The sequence below is a fragment of the Vombatus ursinus genome, unplaced genomic scaffold (genome assembly GCF_900497805.2).
Source record: "Vombatus ursinus unplaced genomic scaffold, bare-nosed wombat genome assembly UNPS02014807.1, whole genome shotgun sequence".
NCBI classification, from domain to species: Eukaryota; Metazoa; Chordata; class Mammalia; order Diprotodontia; family Vombatidae; genus Vombatus; species Vombatus ursinus.
Genome location: NW_020954585.1, coordinates 43,798,811 through 43,817,735, shown reverse-complemented (window position 1 = coordinate 43,817,735; position 18,925 = coordinate 43,798,811). Strand labels below are relative to the sequence as shown.

The 18,925-nt window shown below is 36.9% G+C and overlaps 1 protein-coding gene across 3 annotated transcripts in view; it reads left to right on the top strand.

The window, feature by feature from the left end:
- USP22 (ubiquitin specific peptidase 22) overlaps window positions 1-18,925 on the top strand; it is a 259,738-nt gene that overhangs the window by 140,306 nt on the left and 100,507 nt on the right. For all 3 annotated transcript variants that reach the window (XM_027874837.1, XM_027874838.1, XM_027874839.1), the window contains exon 3: window positions 18,674-18,787. In XM_027874837.1, the coding sequence (XP_027730638.1) occupies window positions 18,674-18,787 (114 nt within the window). The remainder of the gene's footprint in view (window positions 1-18,673; window positions 18,788-18,925) is intronic.

Sequence of the window (18,925 nt, the reverse complement as noted above, 5' to 3'; positions counted from 1 at the left end):
CATAGTGTTAGGGAGAGAAGTGGTCATAATCAAAGTTGTCATCTCATTTTATGTAAGAGGTTGAATCTAAGGGTTTGAGTGGCCTGAATTTTTTGCCTCCTTCAAGACCTTTTGCTTCCTTCATAATTCTCAGCTCTGTTCTGTGTAGCTATGGAACAGGATAAATGAATGATTTCAGGTTGTAAGCTTGGCTTTTTTCAGGAAAGGTAAAGCATAATTATTTCTTAGATAAACTTAGGCTAACAGGCAAAGGGGGATATTCCCTAGGGAAGCAGTCTTTTTTAGCTAAGTAAAACAGTAATCAGTCCTTAAGGCTTGTCTACCAGAAACTACTCCCCCTCCAGAAAAAAAAAATCACCCATTGTTATTGATTTATTTGTTTGAGTTATTTGATTATATATTTGAATCACAAATACATGTTTCCACCAGTGCTCCACCAGTGGCCTTTATATTTACTAGAATACAGAATTTCTAAAGTTAAAGATGACCATATTTGTCCTGCAGGAAATTATTAATTCTCTAAAATTTAACATTAATTCCCAGTAACCTATGTTTATAACTTTAGATTCTTCCTTGTCTCCTCCCTTTCATACTACTACAAATTCAGAGAGTTACTAAGTTCTTTTTGTTCTAACTCCACAATACTTTTTGTATGTCTCTTTAATATTTTCAATATTACTACCATCTTTCAGGCCTTCATTTTCCTTTGTTACAAATAGCATTATGATATTTTTAACTTTCTAATTAAATTCGTTGAACATTTTTTTAAGGTAAAAAGATTATTTTGGCAGTTGTGTAAAGTGGTTTTAAAAGAGTAGAAATTGGAGGCAGGGAGACCAGTTGGGAAGCAGGAAGACCAGGCACAAGGTTATAACAACCTGGACTGGGATTGTGGCAGTTTGAGTACAGAAGTGAGAGCTGATGGGGGTGTAAGGTGAGGGACTTTGCAACTGATTGACTGCGGAGGGAGAGATTAAAGAAGCTTGTAGAGCTGAGGATGGTGGTGTAATAAAGAGGGAAGGAAAGAGAAGCAGATTTTGGAAGGTGAATGATGGATTCTATTTTCAACGTGTTGAGTTTGAAGAGTTGGATGAATATACATATGGAGATGCCTACAAGGTAATTAGAAATGCAGGATTCAAGCTCAGAAATGGTATATAGATAAAGGAATTCGTTCCATGGAGTCAATAATTAAAGCCACAAAAGTGTTTAAGATCACCAAGGGGAAGAAACATTGAGATTCCATCATGTTGCTCTACTATTCAGAATCTATACCCTCCTCATCCCACAATAGAATGTATCCCTTTTATTATACATAATGCCTTACACAGAGTAGGTGTTTGAATTAGGTGGCTTCCCCATTGCCTACTAGATAACATGTTACTGCTTAGCACTTAAAGGGCATTCAAGGACCTCCATAATCTGGCTTCACTTTCCTGTCTCAGTGCCTTGGTCATATTGTTCCCTCTACCTAAGGTTACCTGACTCAACTCAAACATTACCATTTTCTGTAAAACTTTCTCTGATCTTCTCCCCACCCCCAATTCTTGGTGTATTTGTTTATATAAATATCTTATCTAGTCCTGCTTAGTTTTAAGTTTCCTGAGGAAGGACAGGGACTATTTTATTTGTGTATATCCTGCACTGCTCCCATTGCAGTGAGATACAGATTTTTGATAAACTTTTTAATTAAGACAATAGAATCCATGAATATTTGAGGCAGAGAGGTGGTACAACTTATAGTGCTAGATCTGGAGTCAGGAATACCCGAGTTCAAATGCTGCCTCAAACTCTTACTGCCTGTGTGACCCTGGACAGTCACTTAACTGCTGTCTGCCTCTATAAAATGAGGATGAAATAGGACTTACCTCTAAGGTTGTGTGGATAAAATGAGAAAATATTTGTAAAGAGCTTTTTGTTGTTACAGAAATAAAACTGCTGCACAAAATATGAATTTTGAACTTGAAGTCAGAATTTTGGGTTCAAATCTCAGCTCTGCTACTTATTACCTTGATTTATTTGCAAAATGAGAGGCTTGCATTAGTTGACCTACAAAGTCCCTTTAGCCCAAAATCTATAATAGTGTGAAAATTTAAAAAAAAAAATTGTACCTAATTGTAGGAGACTAGTATTTCTCTTTCAGAAGCAGATAAATTTCGTAAAGATTAGCAAGAAAGTAAAAGGGATACAAAGAATTGTAGGAGGAAATTAAAAGAACTTTGGTAATTTTGAATGGGAACATTATAGAATATACATATTTCTCAGCTCCATAATTACTAATAAAAAAAAAGACAAGATAAATTTCCTTTTCAGACATATAGTGCAATAAAAATAGTAATTAACAAAACTTAAGCAAAAGACACAGAATAAATAGTGGGAGGATTTTCGAAATTGTCCAATCCGCAAGAAAAAAGGCACTTAGGCAGAGCTCTGAGCCAATGGCACTTTATTAAGGGATCCATGGTCCCCTCTAATAAAGCGGACCTCAAATCTTCCTTATGATCTGAGATGCGCCCTTACTCCGGGGACTTAATTTTATAGTGCTTGATCCCTGGACAATAAAGGTGAAGCAGACCAAAAGTACAGAATCTCATTGGTTGGTAGACCTTGCCCATGGCCCTCTAGGAGGGTCTACACAAAATACAGAATCCCACTGGTTGACAAACGGACTAGTGAGCAGACCTTAACAGATCTATCTGGACCTTTCAGTAAGTCCTACCAAGCAGATGAGCAGGCTGATTGGGCTAGGCTGATAAGTGGGTGTCATAACATCTGCATGGCCCAACAAGTTGGTAGAAGGACAGGCCACAGTCCTGCAACCAGGCTCATTCGTTGGCCGGCTACTTGTGGTCGTCACTTTGGGCAATAGAGGGATGACTGGAGAAAGAGGAACAACAAAAATAGCTGGGTGGTGGCTTTCCATGTAATCGAGTCACCTGTATCATGCTGGGCTTGGTCGCCATAATAAAGAAAAACGAGGTCCTCTAGTTATCTTTCTATGATTAAGCAACTGAACTTAAAATCTGCATTTCACAGCCCTGAGGCCCACTATCAGAACTTATAATCACCACCCCTGTGGAATCATATCAAACTGATTAATATTGATTGGAATAAAATAGGGATCCAGTTAAACATCTGTTTATGATAGAGACTAACATCCTCCTATACTGAGTATGTCTTAGAATATATCATAGAAACAATAAGTATTTTAGACAAATTGATACCATTGCGACAACAGAATGTATAGGATATAACAAAAGTAACCCTCATGTACAGGGCATTTAAGGATGAAACTGAAACAAGAAATATCCGAAAGCAGGAAAGACATTTGCAAATATTTTTGTGATATACTCTTTTACACCATCATAGAAACACCATACCTTGATTATAAAATCACAGTTTCAGATATGTTTATAGAGGAGATACATATCACACTAAAGAGAGCAAAGCTGGGAAAAGGATCTGGATTAGACAAATTTTGTACGTAGAGAGGCAAGATGTAATTGTGAGAGTGTTGAGGGATCAATTCACATTGTGTCTTAAGGGAGAGTAAGATGATAAGAATAGGAAAAGTCTTAGACATTATTAATACCAAAAACAGGTGATGGAAAGAACACTAACTACAGACCTATATGTCTACTTTTCCATCTATATCAAGGTTACATTAGGATAGAATTAAGATATATACATATATATAAATAAGCATAATTTATAAATGTGTTAAGGGTATCACTGATTATGACATTTAGGAGATAACAAGTTGACTTGTTTTAAATTTTTTTTATTTTTCTTTGGTGAGGCAATTGGGGTTAAGTGACTTGCCTAGAGTTACACAGCTAGTGAGTGTTATGTGTCTGAGGCTGGATTTGAACTGAGGTCCTTCTGACTATAGGATCAGTGCTCTATCCACTGTGCCAGCTAGCTGTCCTCATAAGTAGACTTTTTACCAATGATAACTCCACAGTAGACTACATCTTTACCATTATATAGTTGACTGGAAAATGTAGAGCATATGTCAAAATTATGTGATTCCTTGAAAAATATAACAGTGACAGAAAAAATATAAAATATAAAAATATAAGGGACAGAAGACAAAAGTGCCTTGGAAATGTTGTTACTGACCAAAGACACACAGAGAGCTACACAGTCTCATTCCACTGACCAGTCTTAGTCATAGTGAAGAGATGGTAAAACACACTTCCCTTCCTTGATAGAGATGTTGGAGTCTACAAGTGCAGAATGTAGCACATATTTTCAGACATAGATACTTGGTTGGATTTTGCATATTTGTTTTTCTTTGTTATAAGAGACAGGTAGAGAGTAGAAAGGGGATATTGAGAAATGACTTGTCAGCTGCTCCTATATTGAGTAAGACTGAATCACTGATTCTTTGGTTTGAATGAGTTGATCCCTCTTCAGGAAAAGAAAGGATAGAGAAGGCTGAAAAAGAGTGCAAAGAAGTCGCTTCTTTCAGATTCATTCCCTAGAACAGCATTGTAATTTGTCATTATTTCTGTTGGCTTTTTAAAAAATGAAGAATCTTTGAAGATTTCAAAAGTATACCTTAAGCTAGAAACTTAGCTATTTAACAAGAAATACCTAAGTCTGATTTACTTGTGGCCACATTCTTCTGGGTTGCAGGTACTATTTCAGCAGTAATTTCAGCAGATCTGAGCAAGATCATTTAAAAAAAATTAGGTGTTTGCTGTTTCTAATTCTAGTGAAGCATGAGAGGCCTAAATTGAGGTTTGCCTGATGATTATGGAATTACACTGTGAAAACATGTGAACATGTTTATAAATAGTACATAATTAGCTACTAGAGTATTTGTGGAGGCCATTTGAGGGAGTTGAACAGCACAGTATGAGGTGGGAATGGTTTGATGATGATAGCCTTCACTGAAAATTGAACTTTTGCTCCTTGAGGCCTAGCCAGACCTTTATTCTTGCCTAACTCAAATTGGAATTCTGTGTCTCCTAAGTAACTTCTAGCTTAAATTTTAATATTAACTGTGAAAATTTATAGTGAATGAATGTTTGTTGACTGACAGACTGAAACAAAAGATGGAATTCCACCATAAAGTAAAGCAAAGATACTTTGTTTGTTTATGGTTTTTGATGTATCAACAGAACAAAAATAATGCTAGTGTTAATGTATTCTTGGAGAAATATCTTCCTGAAACCAATCTTTTAACCAATCACTCCCTCTCAGGATTCCCTTTTCAATCTGGTCAAAGGTAAAGAATTATATACTTCTCTTAGTTGGATTAGATGAGACATTCCTTTTGATACGGATAGAATCTTTTAAATGGGACTTTTATTATGTTGGCATAAAGAACAATATGAGCATTTTATGTTTAAGTTTTTTCCTCAATTTTAAGTCTGTATATCTTAGTTTATAACAATTGCCAGGACTATTGCCCTAGATCAAATAGGCATTTAGCAAATGCTTGGTGATATTCCTGTTTAAAGAGGTGATTATTTTCCTTGATAAAAAAAGTAAAAGTAACTGTTAAGAGTATTTATCCAATTGAATATTTAAATTCTCTCAAGTTAACTTCTATTTAAAACAAAACCAAATACCCTATTTAATATGCCTATTAAAGAACAGAACCTAATAGACCATAACTACTGCTCCTTTAGCCTAAAAAAAAAAAAAGTCCCATTCCACTGTTAAAACATCTTTTCCCTCCTCAATCAAATATCGAACTTATTTTAGAATTATTAGTCTTATTTTATCTCTCTGTAGCAGTCAAGTTTTTCTACTTAGTCTAGTTCTTTTGGCTGTTCAAATGCTTTGTCCCAAAGAACTGATCTCGATGATATGCTTACTATCCTAGAGGCTATAGAGTGGAGTTGGTATTTATGTAAAAACTTTGAAGAAGGGCTTACTTGTCTTTGAAAGCTTTTAATCCAGTGGTAGAACAATTAATGAAATCTGTTCAAAATGGAGTATCTACTGCCTGCCTACTATTTACTCCATTAAATTCCTTTTCATTCTTTCCTGAATTAAACTGGTCACCATTATAATTTGACTTTTATACCTTAACATCCAGCTGCAAGGAGCCTATTGTTAATGAATATACAATACCAATGGAAGACTGTTCCATGCATCAACTAAGAAGACACCATTTGGTGTTTTAGAAAACCTTGTTTGATTCATATCATTAGAGGCTTCTAATAATTCTATTTGAAGAAAGTCAAGGTTCTTCATTGGTAAACATTTATTAAGCACTTACCATGTGTCCAATCACTGTCCTAAGTGCTGGGAATACAAAGGAAGGCAAAAAATTGTTCTTCAAGGAGCTCAAAATCTAATAGGGAAAGACAACCCCAAAACAAGAACTTGGGAGGGGGAGAAGAGAAGGTACCAAGGTGTGAGGGTTTGATGGAGATGTCCAAAGGGGTGCAACCTGATGGGGAAATGAAAAGACTGATAGTGTGGGGGCCCTTGGACCTCCGGGGCGCATATACCTTGTGTCTGCTCTCTCTTTACCTGTTTTGTTTCAGTTTAGTGATGTGGTCAGAAACTAAACTGTACAATTAAGAAGAAAGGGAGAGGAAAGTAAGTAGAGGAGGAAAGCTATGAGATAATAGTAGGGATAGATTAATCAAGTGAGGGTTTTTTGAGAATGGGGGAGACGTGATTGTGTTGGTACATAGTAGAGAAGCAATCAGTAGACAAAGAACATCCTTAGAATTTATTTTGCTTAGGATTAATTCCTCCCTTCATCTACCCTTCTTCCAAATCTCCTCTCCCCTTCTCCCTTTTCTCTCGTATTTCCCTATTGAGTAAAATGAATTTCTGTCCCCAACACTCTCTCTCTCTCTCTCTCTCTCTCTCTTTCTTTTAACCAGATCAGCTGTTCCTCAGCCCTCACCCTCCCCTTCTTCTTTGGGTAGATATCTACTTGCACACCCTGATTATCCTCCTTTTCTTCCCTTCTCATAAGAGAATCAAGACATAACAGACCCGCTCCCAGACCTTGTCTGTTAGACTTACTCTGTGACCCTTGAATGATGATAGGATTCTTAGGGGACACATTTATCATCTTTCCATATTTGAATGTAAACAGTTTATCCTTGTTCAATCCCTTATTGTTAATTCAGTTTTACCTTTTTATGTTTCTCTTCATTCTTGTATTTGAACTTTAGGGTTTCTCTACAGCTCTCATCTTTTCATCAGGAATGCTTAGAAGTCCTGTGTTTCATTAAAAGTCCATTTTTCCCCTTATAGCATTATATTCGATTTTCCTGATTAAGTTTTTCATGACTGTAAGCCCATGTCCTTTACCTTCTGGAATATCATATTTCAAATTCTCTGCTCCTTTTTTTAGAGGCTAAATCTTGTGTGATCCTTCTTGTGGTTCCTTGGTATTTGAATTGTTTCTTTCTGGCTTCTTGAAATACTTTTTCTTTTGAATGGGAGTTTTTATTTTGGATTTTTTTTTTTTTTTTTTTTTAGGAAATGACTTGAGAATTCTTTCTATTTCCACTGTCTTCTAGCTCTACATTATCTGAAAAATTCTCTTTAAGGATTTTTTGAAATGGGATATTGAGGTTCTTTTTTGTTTGTGGTGTTCAGATAATCAAATGATTCTTAAATTTTTATTCCTTGGTCTGTTTTCTGGGTCAGTTATTTTTGCTATCAGATACCTTTTTTTTTCAGTCTTTTGACTTTGTTTTAATATTTCTTATTGTTTCATGGAGTTATTAGCTTCAGTTTGGTTGATTCTAATTTTCAGAGTTTATTGCTTGGGCAAGCTTTTGTATCTCTTGTGCCAAGATGTTAATTCCCTTTCCAATTCTTTCTTCCTTATCTCTTATTTCTTTTCCAATTTTTGTCCTCCATTTCATTTATAAAATCTTTTTTAAAAAAATTTTTTTTAACTCTTGCTTCCATCTCTTCCTAGAATTCTGAGTTTGTATCCAAGCTGCGTTTTTCTCTGAGGCTTGGCTTATAGACATTTTTAAGTCATTTTCTTCTGGGTTTGTGTCTTGAGCTTTCCTGCCATCCTAATAACTCTTTATGATGGGATTTTGTTTTTGTTTGCTCATCCTTTTAGTCCATTTCCTAACTTTGGATTTGATGTTAGGACTGAGCTCTGCAGCACTTTTTTGGAATATTGAATGTTGTGTTATTTTAGGAACTCGGGGACAGACTGGAAATGTGTGAGCTGTCAGTGCTTCCAAAGTGATCTGGTCCAAGACAAAGAGACCACCAGGTGGTGACCATGGATAGAGCATTGCATTAAGCCTGTAGTCTAGAAAACCCTTTAAAATTTACTACTGTGTGACCCTGGGCAAGTCGCTTAACCTTTATTAACCTTAGTTTCCTCAACTATAAGAATTATAGGGGTAATTACAAGGGTAAGAATTACAGAACTGTAAGGGGTTAAGAATAAGACCTGTCTCCCAGGATTGTATTAAGGATTAAATAAGTAATATTTAAAAAGTTCTTAGTCTAGTGCCTTCCATATCAAAAGTGCTTAAAAATGCTTGTTTCGGAGCAGCTCGGTGGCGTAGTGGATAGAACACCGGCCCTGGAGTCAGGACCTGAGTTCAAATCCAGCCTCAGACATTTGACACTTACTAGCTGTGTGACCCTGGACAAATCACTTAACCCAATCGCCCCCCCACCCCTGCCCTGTTTCCATTTTTCCTTCTAAAAACTTAAAATTTTGATTATCTTTCTGGTCTAGCCTCTGGAAGTTCCTGACCTAGCTGTAGATGGCTGCTAGATTCAGCCCCTATCAGCCAGCTGATAGGTTCTTGTCAGTTCATAGTGATAGAATTGTAGGCTCCCCTACAGTCCAGTAAGAACTGGATTCCTGCCCTGGTTATTGCTCTGTAGGCTTCAGACTGGGCACGAAGCTGGAACTTATACCCTGCTCTTTTGGGGTCTAAGCCTTACCCTTGCTGCTTGCTTCTAAACTTCCTCCTTTCTAGGTACTAAATTCAGGGCTTCTGTACCCTGGAACTTTAACCCTTATAAGACGTTCCCTTTTCAGTCTACCTTGGATCTGTAATCCTTAACTGGATAGTGGGTAGCCATGCCCTGTCCCCATCACAACGTCCTGTGTGTTCCTTGCCAAGTCATTTAATGTCTATGTCGTAGTTTCCTCATCCATAAAATGGGGGTAATAACAACACCTGTCTTGCAAAATTGCTGTGGCAATCAAATGAGTTAATATATGTAAAGCACTTTGCAGGGTTATATAAATTATATAAATGCTACCTGTTATTATTCAAGGTCAACTAAACTGCTGGCTATCTCTATACATGTACTTTATCCATCCCTATGCCTAGAATATCCTCTTCTTCTTTCCCTGCCTCCAGTTTTTTAATTCCTCCCCATTCCGAAAAGTTCAAAATCAGGTATTACCTCTTCCATGAAGCCTTTCCCAGACCCCTCAGTATTGATTGTTCTTCCGCTGCTCTTCCCAGGTAGCACTTGTCCTTTGTGCTCTATCCAATGCATTATTTGATTTTAAAATGTTTATTTTATTTTATTAACAAAGATCTCTTTCTTGACCTCCCCCACCTTTGGGAAAAGCAAAAAAAGAAAATGCCTTTTTAATAAATATGCATAGTTTAAAAAAAAACAAATTCCCACTTTGACCATGTCCAAAAAAGGGTCTCATCTAGTGTCCTGAGTTCATCACCTTTCTGTTAGGAGGCGGGTGATATCCTTATTCTTTAACCCCCTAGAATCATGATTGGTCATTACATTGCTCAGAATTCTTAAGCCTTTCAAAGTTATCTCTATAGTGTCACTGTGATGTAAATTGTTTCCTTGGTACTACCCATTTTACTCTGCATCAGTTCATAAAGTCTTTCCGGATTCCTCAGAAACCATCCCATTTTTATTTCTTCAGCATTCCATTCCTTTGGTATTCCATTACCTTGACATACATAATTTATTTAGCCATTCCACAATTAATGGGTACGTCCATACTTTCCTGTTCTTTGCCACCACAGAGCTGCTGGAAATGTTTATGTACATATAGTCCCTTTGCTCTCTTTTTAATCTCTTTGGGGCACAGATGTAGTAGCAGTATTTCTGGATCAAATGGTATATGCACAATTTCATTTTGGGTAAATTGCTTTCCAGAATGGCTATATCATTCACAGCTCTGCCAGCAGTGTATTAGTGTGGCTGTTTTCTAAGTGCCCTTCCCTGCATCCATCATTTTCCTTTTTGTCAACATTGCCAATCCTAATAGGTGTGAATTTCTTTAATTTTCATTTCTCATTATTAGTGACTTGGCATATTTTTCATTTGGCTATTGATAGCTTGGATTTTTTTTTTTTACTGCTAGCTCATCTCTTTTACCATTTATCAATTAGTAATTTGTATTATTTTGTACTAAAATTACTCATGTCATACTCCTCTACTTGAAGGCAAGCTCTTTGAAGGTAGGGTAGCTAGATGGTGTCGTGGATAGAGTGTTGCACTTGGAGACCAAAACACCTTGGTGTGAATTGTGCTGGTGTGAATTGTGCTGCAGACACATAATGGCTGCGGTACTGTGGATAAGTCACTTAACCTCTCCTCTGTCTCAGTATCCTCATCTGTAAGTATAAAATAAAGCATCTACTTCATTGAATGTTTTTGAGGTTCAAATAACAGAATGTATTTAAAGAATTTTGCAACTTTCAAGCACTATGTTAACTGCTATTATCAGAATCGTCACCTAAAAACTGTTTGTTTTTTTTTTAATTTTGTGTCCATCCAGATGGCTAGCACAGTGTTCTACATATAGTAGTCACTTAATAAATTATTTTTTTAAATTGTCCTTGACCATAATAGATGTTTCAAAGTGTGTCATAAAACTAGCAATTGAATTGGGTGGGTCAGATATGAATCAAAAGAACTCACCATTTTAGGATTTAACTTAGAGCCCCCCTGGCTTACCTTTTCTGACTCTTAACCATTAAATATACTGATAGCAATTACTAATTACTGCTTGGAGCATAGTTGCTTATAATGGAAAAACTTACTCTATCTTTAAAAGTTGTCCATTAGGGACAAGGGTTCTTTTCCTCATCAGGAAGCATTTTTCACCTTCAAGACTGCTGCATTATAGGTTACAAAACTGAATTTTTATTTTAGTTGAATTTATTTCCTCCTTTTTCATTAAAGGTTTTTGTAGTATTTGTAGAAATAACAGTGGTAGTTGAGATAGAGATATTGAAAGTATAAAAGAAGACTGAGAAAGTGTTTTAAAGAACAATGGATAATGGAAATTCAAAATGCTTGTAGGAGGAAATGATCTTGAAATTGCATAAGAAACAGTTGTCATCCACATTTCTTACTAATTATCTATCTTTAAAATATTAATAATAATAATGAACTTATTTATATAGCACTTTAAGGTTTGTAAAGCACTTTACAAATATTACATCATTTTGCCCTCACCAACAACCCTTGGAGAGAAGTGCTGTTATCCCCATTTTACAGATGAGGAAACCTAAGCGAACAGTGGTTAAGGGACCTGCCCAGGTTTACTCAGCTAGTTAAGTATTTGAAGATAAATTTGAATTCAGTTCTTCCTAACTCCAGCACGAGGCCACCTCTGAGCTTTGTTTTGGTATTTGCAGGGAGCTTCCAAAAGAACAGACTCAGGAGTAGAATGGCCAGCGGGGACAGTGGAAAGGTTAGATGGAGGGCAGTTATTTGACCAGTAGAAAGATGGTGATTGTTTTTTAAGGAGTGTTCCACAAAAGTCAGGACTCTCTTTGGTAGTTCTTTATTAGAGGGAATAGTATAACATACTGATCTCCAAAGAATTAGAATTGTAAACAATCCAAAGGTTAATGGTAAACTGCTTGGGGGGTGCATTGTGCTGTAGTGGGTTGCCAGTAGTGAATAATTTATGGTCTAGAAATGGCGTAAACGTAGTTATCAAAAATACGATTGGAAAAGGAGCAAAGGTAACTTGAAGCACCAAAGATAAGGCCAAAAAAAAATCTCAAGGTTTTATAGAGCTTTATGGAATTTTTATGGGAAAATATGAAGTCTTCATAGTTTGGATTGAATATTCACACTAAAAAAGTCATTGATTAAGTTCCAGGGCACAGTCCAAGCCTGTGAAAGGTTTAGACACAAATAAGGATAATTAAATAGAAAAAAAATCTGAAGAAGTGGGAACATCAAACTCATAGAAGAATGCAGACCATAAAGGATTAAGTTATGTTACTGTTAATTCCATTGCTCCCAGAGTTTGTATGAATTAGATTTTCAAACCCCATTCAGTAGTTCATTTATTCCAGGAAGACTTAATATAAGAAAGTTGTACTATAAAGAATTTAGTAACCCTCTTAAAATTACTGTAATGGGATTTAACTTTTATGATCAAAAAATAGTTTTTGACTAAATACGGAGGGTGGAATAGAGACACAGGAAACAGAGAAGTAGAGGAGTGACCCGAATATTATTGAGACATCAGGCAGTTTCTCATTACTGAGCTCCTTTATTTGGGGAACTATTAACATTAGTGCCAATTACCATCAATTACTTGGAATTCTATGACATTTTAAAAATCTATCTAAAGTTTCTGACTTTGACTTTCTCCATGACCTGGCACAATGCCCAGTGTAGAATAGGTGCATAAATGCTTATTTAATTATTTTGGGGTGGGAGAGGCGTAGGCAGTGGGGTTAAGTGACTTGCTGAGGGTAACACGGCTAGTACGTGTCAAGTGTCTAAGGCCCTCCTGAGGTCTCAGGTCCTCCTGACTTCAAGGCTGGTGCTCTATCCACTGTGCCACCTAGCTGCCCCCTTATTTAATTCTTTTTATGGATGATGAACCTCAGGGCCAGAGAGGTTAAATTACTTGCATACGATTACAAAATTAGTAGTAGCATCCTCTAGAAATTAGGAAGTTTCTCTGTAGTTTTTCTCAAACCAGCAGAAAAAAATCAAAGGACAAAATGAGTTATTTTTACTATGTAATTTCCCAGCTAGAAAGAATGCCTTACTGAAACCATAACTTGCAAATTCTACTCATTGCGAGAAAGGCATTCCAAAATTGCGAGAATTGTTTATTATGACATGAAAATAGTCCCTTTACCATACTGTAAGGAACACTGGAGTAGGAATTGAGCCCTCAGTTCTATCAGGACTGCCACCAGCCATCTTAGTTTTATTATCTGTTAAGTGAGAGAGTGGTTCTGTTAAGCTGTAGTAGAAGTCTTATAAATGGGAGATGGGCCAAACAATGGGATTTATTGATGGTTATACTAGGATTTATTTTCATAGTTTAACATTCATGCAACAGGATTTGTTGGGACACCTTTACATGAGTATAGTCCTATGTTGTACAATGCTTTCAGCCTAATTTTTAAAAAAGTTTTTCAGTCCTCTCATTCTAGCAGAAAATGTTAGTCTTTTGTGTTTCAGCCTTTAAGTTTCTGTACAATTCTTACTTCTTTTATATTGGAAAGATTATTGCTTGCTCAATTAATCACACTTCAGACTATACTTGTGTAAGTAATATTTTCTACTCTGTTGTGGATTTTATGCTTAAATTCAATCAAGGAAAACTTTGTTGAGGGTAAAATACAGCATCCAAATATATTCTAGCTGATTTGAGTTTGGAAAGTTAATCTTGATTGTTTCCTTTATGTGAGGAAAACAGTTTGATAAATAGAAACCCTGTTTTGTCATACCAGAGAAGTTATTCTTCATTCTGAGAGTCATTGATAGCTTTAAAAGTTTATCTGTGTCTTCCTGTTGAGGACGCTGCTGGCTCACTTTCTGTTCTGTCTTGGCAAGCTTGGTGTCTTGAGTTCTTATGTTCTTCAACTCCTTAAACCTTTAATGTGTTGCCCCAGGGACAATTTTACTTATAGCTTATGTGTTATGGCTCACTTCTAGGATTTCTCCAAAAAGTGGTAAAAAAGAATTCTGAATACAATATGAATCTGGTAGGAGATAATTTATTATGAAGTAATTAATATCTGTACACAAAATAAATGTTGAAGATATGAAACTTGCTGTGCACATCAACTGAAGAATTTAAAGCAGCATTTAGTAACTTATTTTGTAACTACTTGTTATTTGCTCAGAAACTGATACTTCAGCTTCATCAGAATGACATGCAGTTTGTAGGACTGATAATTAGGCATTTTATGTTTCACCTAAGCTCTGCACTGTCCAAACAACCCCTGCTTACGTGTCTTCTGGGTTTAAGGGAGGCGAGGGGGAGGCTTCGGACAGTCCTGTTGTTGATGACTGTCCCTTCCAAAGTCAGTTGCTAAGGATTTCTCCAGTTATAATTGAAGTCTGACCTAATGGGACTTATAGAATTCCTCTTGAACTTACCAGGTCACCTCTAAGACCGGACACATCTATGTCAGGATGGATACTCTTTCACATAAGATCAGGAAAGAGCAAACAAAATGAGGCAAAGGCAGTCGGGGTTCCTGGGGCAAAATCGCCTCATTGAGTCCCCCATACTAGCTGTTACATGGGCATGGTTGCCATGTTGCTGGGGTGGGGGCAAAGGCCAGCCCTTCTCCCACCCTGCACTTATCTTTTTATCAACATGTTTCATGAGATGGAAACATCTCCACTTTACCTTGTAGCCTGGGCATGACACTGACCAACTCATGTGGGTAGGGTGGTTTATAAGCATGGCATCTGGTGTGGTACCTGCCCCTACTGCTCCTTCTCTTACTCTGACACATTAAGGAACAAAGGGGGAGATTCCCAGAAGACACCCAGTCACAGTCAAAGCATGCTGCTACAAATTAATCTAAGGTCCTTTGTAGAGCTCACTTTGATGTGAGAGGGAAACACTCCTACTACTTGTCACTATGTAACTTCTGAGCCCCCCCTCCCATTGTTTTTCCCATTTCTACAAGTCACAATGGTACCATTAACTTTTTTAAAAAATAGTATTTTATTTTTTCCCAGTTACATACAAAGACAATTTTTAACATTCATTTAAAAAAAAAAATACAGAAAGCGAAAAATAGTATGCTTCGATCTGTATTCAGACTCTATTAGTTCTTTCTCTGGAAGTGGGGATAGCATTTTTTCCATCATGAGTCCTTTGGAATTGTCTTGGATCATGGTATTGCAGAGAATAGCTAAGTTATTCACAGTTGATCGTTGTACAGCATTATTTTGGTACCATTAACTCTTAATCATGACATTTACTCAATAAAAGGTAAAAACAGAAATAATCAAAGTGTCACAGTATTGCACTCATAAACTTGGGGCATGTTCTCCCACCATTGTACACAGTCTTTGTGGATAAGAGGAGGAAAGGGTACGCACTAGAAGTGACATGAAAGAGGAGAGAAAAATGCGTGTGCCTGGGGCAACTCAAGACTGGACTAAAGGCCTGAAAGTTAGTGGGGGTTTTGCAGAAGTAATCTGTGAGTCTCTCTCTTTCTGGACAAAACCACTTCCTTGCTATTCTCATGCTGAGAGAATAGTGCTAAGAGTAGAGAGCAGCATTACATTCTTACATTGAAACAGTAGCCCTAAGCCAAGACTGTGTTGGTTTCCAACCTTGCCGCCCTTGGCCAGGTGCAGAAACGGTGTTAAGCAGTTGTTTTCAGTGACAAGTACTTCTCTTAAACTGGGAAACTGCAGAGTGACCCAAATTTGCTTCCTGGGCTTCAAGGAGCTTTCTTCTTCTTAGGCCACAAAGGGCAGTGCAGTGGAGACCATCAGAAGTTTCCTGACTCCAGGGCTTAGATACCAGTAAAGAGTAATATATAGATGGGCTTAGCCAGCTCTTCACACAGCTCTTCTCCTTTTTCCAGTCATCTCCTAGAAGTTCCTTCCCCGGTCAAAATCTATGCCAGATCAGCTTTAGGGATTGCCAGTCCTCAGCCCTTAAACTGTGTGGATAACATTGAAGAACAGTACAGAGAAACTCAGATAGCTTTTCCCACACCAGGATTCTCATTTTTCTACTGAGCTTCCTGCAGCTGCAGACTCTGCCTTCAGTCAGCTCTTTTAACTGATTCAGTCTGAGACAGCTGCTTTTATCTTTTGATTCTCCTCTGTTCTATGTCTGTCTCCGTTACCAGCTTCCTTCTTTTGCTGAGTGTTATGTCTTCTCATTCTTCCCTTCTCTGACTCCTTTATCATGTCATTTCATCTGCCTCAATTCAGGGCCTTCTTCTGTGTAATGCCTATCTCCAACTCAGATTTAGGATCTCCAGATCTACAGTTTGTATATATGACACAGGCCATATGTGGTCATTATTCCCATCTGTCCTCAACTGGAACCTTGGCCTCTGCTCACAGGACATTGGGCTCTGATAGGTGAGCTTTCACCATAATTTTCCTGGAACTATAAGTCCACACCATTCTCCAGCCAATTTTATACTATCCCATACTCCTTCTTTCTTTTTTTTCCCCAATTCTTTTTATGTGTTATTGTCCTCTATTAGAATGTAAGCTTCTTGAGGAAAGGGACTGTTTTATTTGCATCTCTAGCAATGTGCCTGCCATTCTTAACAAATACTTTATCTAGGTACAGTTTTTCTGAAGTTCCCAAATACTCCTTTGATTTACGGTTTCTCAGCTATAGCCTTCAAAACCCTGAAAACATTCATATGTAAATAAACTGGGTGGACAGTAATGCAGTTCAGCCATGCTCATGTTTTCTCAGTGCTTTTGCTTCTGAGCTGCTTTAAAACAGATCCTCTTGATATGTTTATCTGAAGGACTGTTTCCTCTCAATTCCTCAGACCTGTCTCGAGTTGCTTTTCTCAGTACCATTTTTAGCCCCTTTCAGTATGAACATGTCCATATATGAAAGTGGCAACACTTTACTTTGAAGCAAGAACAGCTGGAAAGAAGTTAGAAAAAGTTTATCACAGAATATTAGTGTGTCTTTGCTTCAAACCAGACATTCCTTTTCTTTATTTCTGAGCAACAGATTCATTATTCGACATCTCTGTAATAAAGTGACAAATATACAAAATCTTTAGTTAGGTGTAATCCTTGCTTTTTATTCTTATGCTTCATGAGATCTCCACGTTATTCTTTTTAAAAATCAGCAAATATTTAGGAAACACCCCACAGAGCTTTTTTTTTTAATTTTTTTTTTATCTTTTTTTTTGGCTAGGCAATGGGGTTAAGTGACTTGCCCAGGGTCACACAGCTAGCCCACAGAGCTTTCAGAAGTGAAATGGTTGCCTTAGATGGTGAGCTCTTTTCATTAGAAGTCTTCAGTTGGAGGCGAGATTATCATTAATGGGGATATTGTAGGAAGGATTTCTTTTCAGGTTTAGATTGGAAGAGGTGACCTCTGTTCCATCTCTAAGATTACTGTCTCTGATACAGAAAGAAGTATTGAGGGAGGGGTCTCTTTCTTGAAGGGGCAGGCAGCATTTGCCTGTGGGACACAGAGAACAATACAAGACATTGTACAGTTAAGAACAAAATTGTGTGGTGCTGTAGGAATTCAGTGCAGTGGAGACCTATTCATTTTTATAGTGATAATAACAATTTAGGGAAATGATGTTTGCCTTTATATAAATATAGTCTTTTGGCTTGATTCTAATATGATTACTTTTTCTAAAATTTTTAATGTTTTTGTTTTAGACAGTGTATGTTTGAAGAGAATATTCCTGGCTAATTGCTTAAACCTTTGTTGGTTGAGTCTGATTTCATTAATACAAGGAACCTCAAGTTGTTCTGTAGCTTACCATCTTATGGAATTACCTGTGGCATTTGAGACTTATGACTTACTCAGGGTCACACAGCCAGTATATATATCAAAAATGGAACTAGATCCCACTCAACTCTGAGGCCCTCATTCTATCTACTCCTCCTTTCTAATTGAAATTTAGTAATTGCAAGAAGTTTTTTCTTTTGAATAAAAAAAATTATATTTTAAATATTTGGAAATTTTGTGATTGTTGTCCACCAAAAGCAACTCAATTTAAACTAAATTTAGTATGCATCAAATGAAGGAATATATAAGGAACCTCAAAGGCCAAATCACTAATGCCTTACTATTAACATTATTTTGAGCTCAAAACAGGTTGTTTACATCATTTTTCTTTTTAATGATCCCTGTAAGGTAAATGTATCTGTTCTTGAGGAAGCTGAGACAGAAAGGTCTCAGTACTGACTCTAAAGGTCAGTAATAAAGCCATACTAGAAACCAAATTTGATTTTCCAAGGCTTCAATTTAAAATATTTTTCCTCTCGGAGTCAAAGTATGTACAAATAGGCATCATATTCTTGGGCTATTCTGTACTAGTGAGAATCCCAAGAAATTATTAATAAATTCAGTACAAATCAGTTAACCATAAGTATCTGTATTCACCATTGCTGTTAATGATGGCTTTGCTCATGTTTTAAATACCATTTTCATGTTAAAGCAAAAAGCACTGTAATATTCTCAAGAATTTGGTATTTGTAAGATTGGCTTCTCTGAATTGGCAAGAAGCCAGGTAATGACAAAGAAATAAATTGAATTACCCTCATATGCACGGGCTACCTGTATTGAAATGGAATAAAAACACCCTAGTAGGAGGTTTCTGTGACTTAAGGTTTAGGCCACACTAAAAAGAAATATCAAACATATAAACCTTCTAGCCTGTGAAAAACTAAAGAGCGTGTTATCTTTCAGTTCCTAATTAAATTTTGTGTCTTTCTCCTCCCCCTCCCCTTCCCTCTTTTCTCATTGCAGCCATAGACCTTTTGTATGGGGGTATATACTGCTTTATGTGTCAGGATTACATATACGACAAAGACATGGAACAAATTGCCAAAGAAGAACAACGGAAGGCTTGGAAATTACAAGGTTTGGTTTTCCTTAAGTATCTGCCTAATTTATTGGTTAATCATTCTAGTCCCTCACATCTGTCATTGGCAAAAACCAGTAAGGGGAAGAGAGAAATCTCCAGAGACAGTGGTGAAAGTTGGGGGATGGGTAGCATTG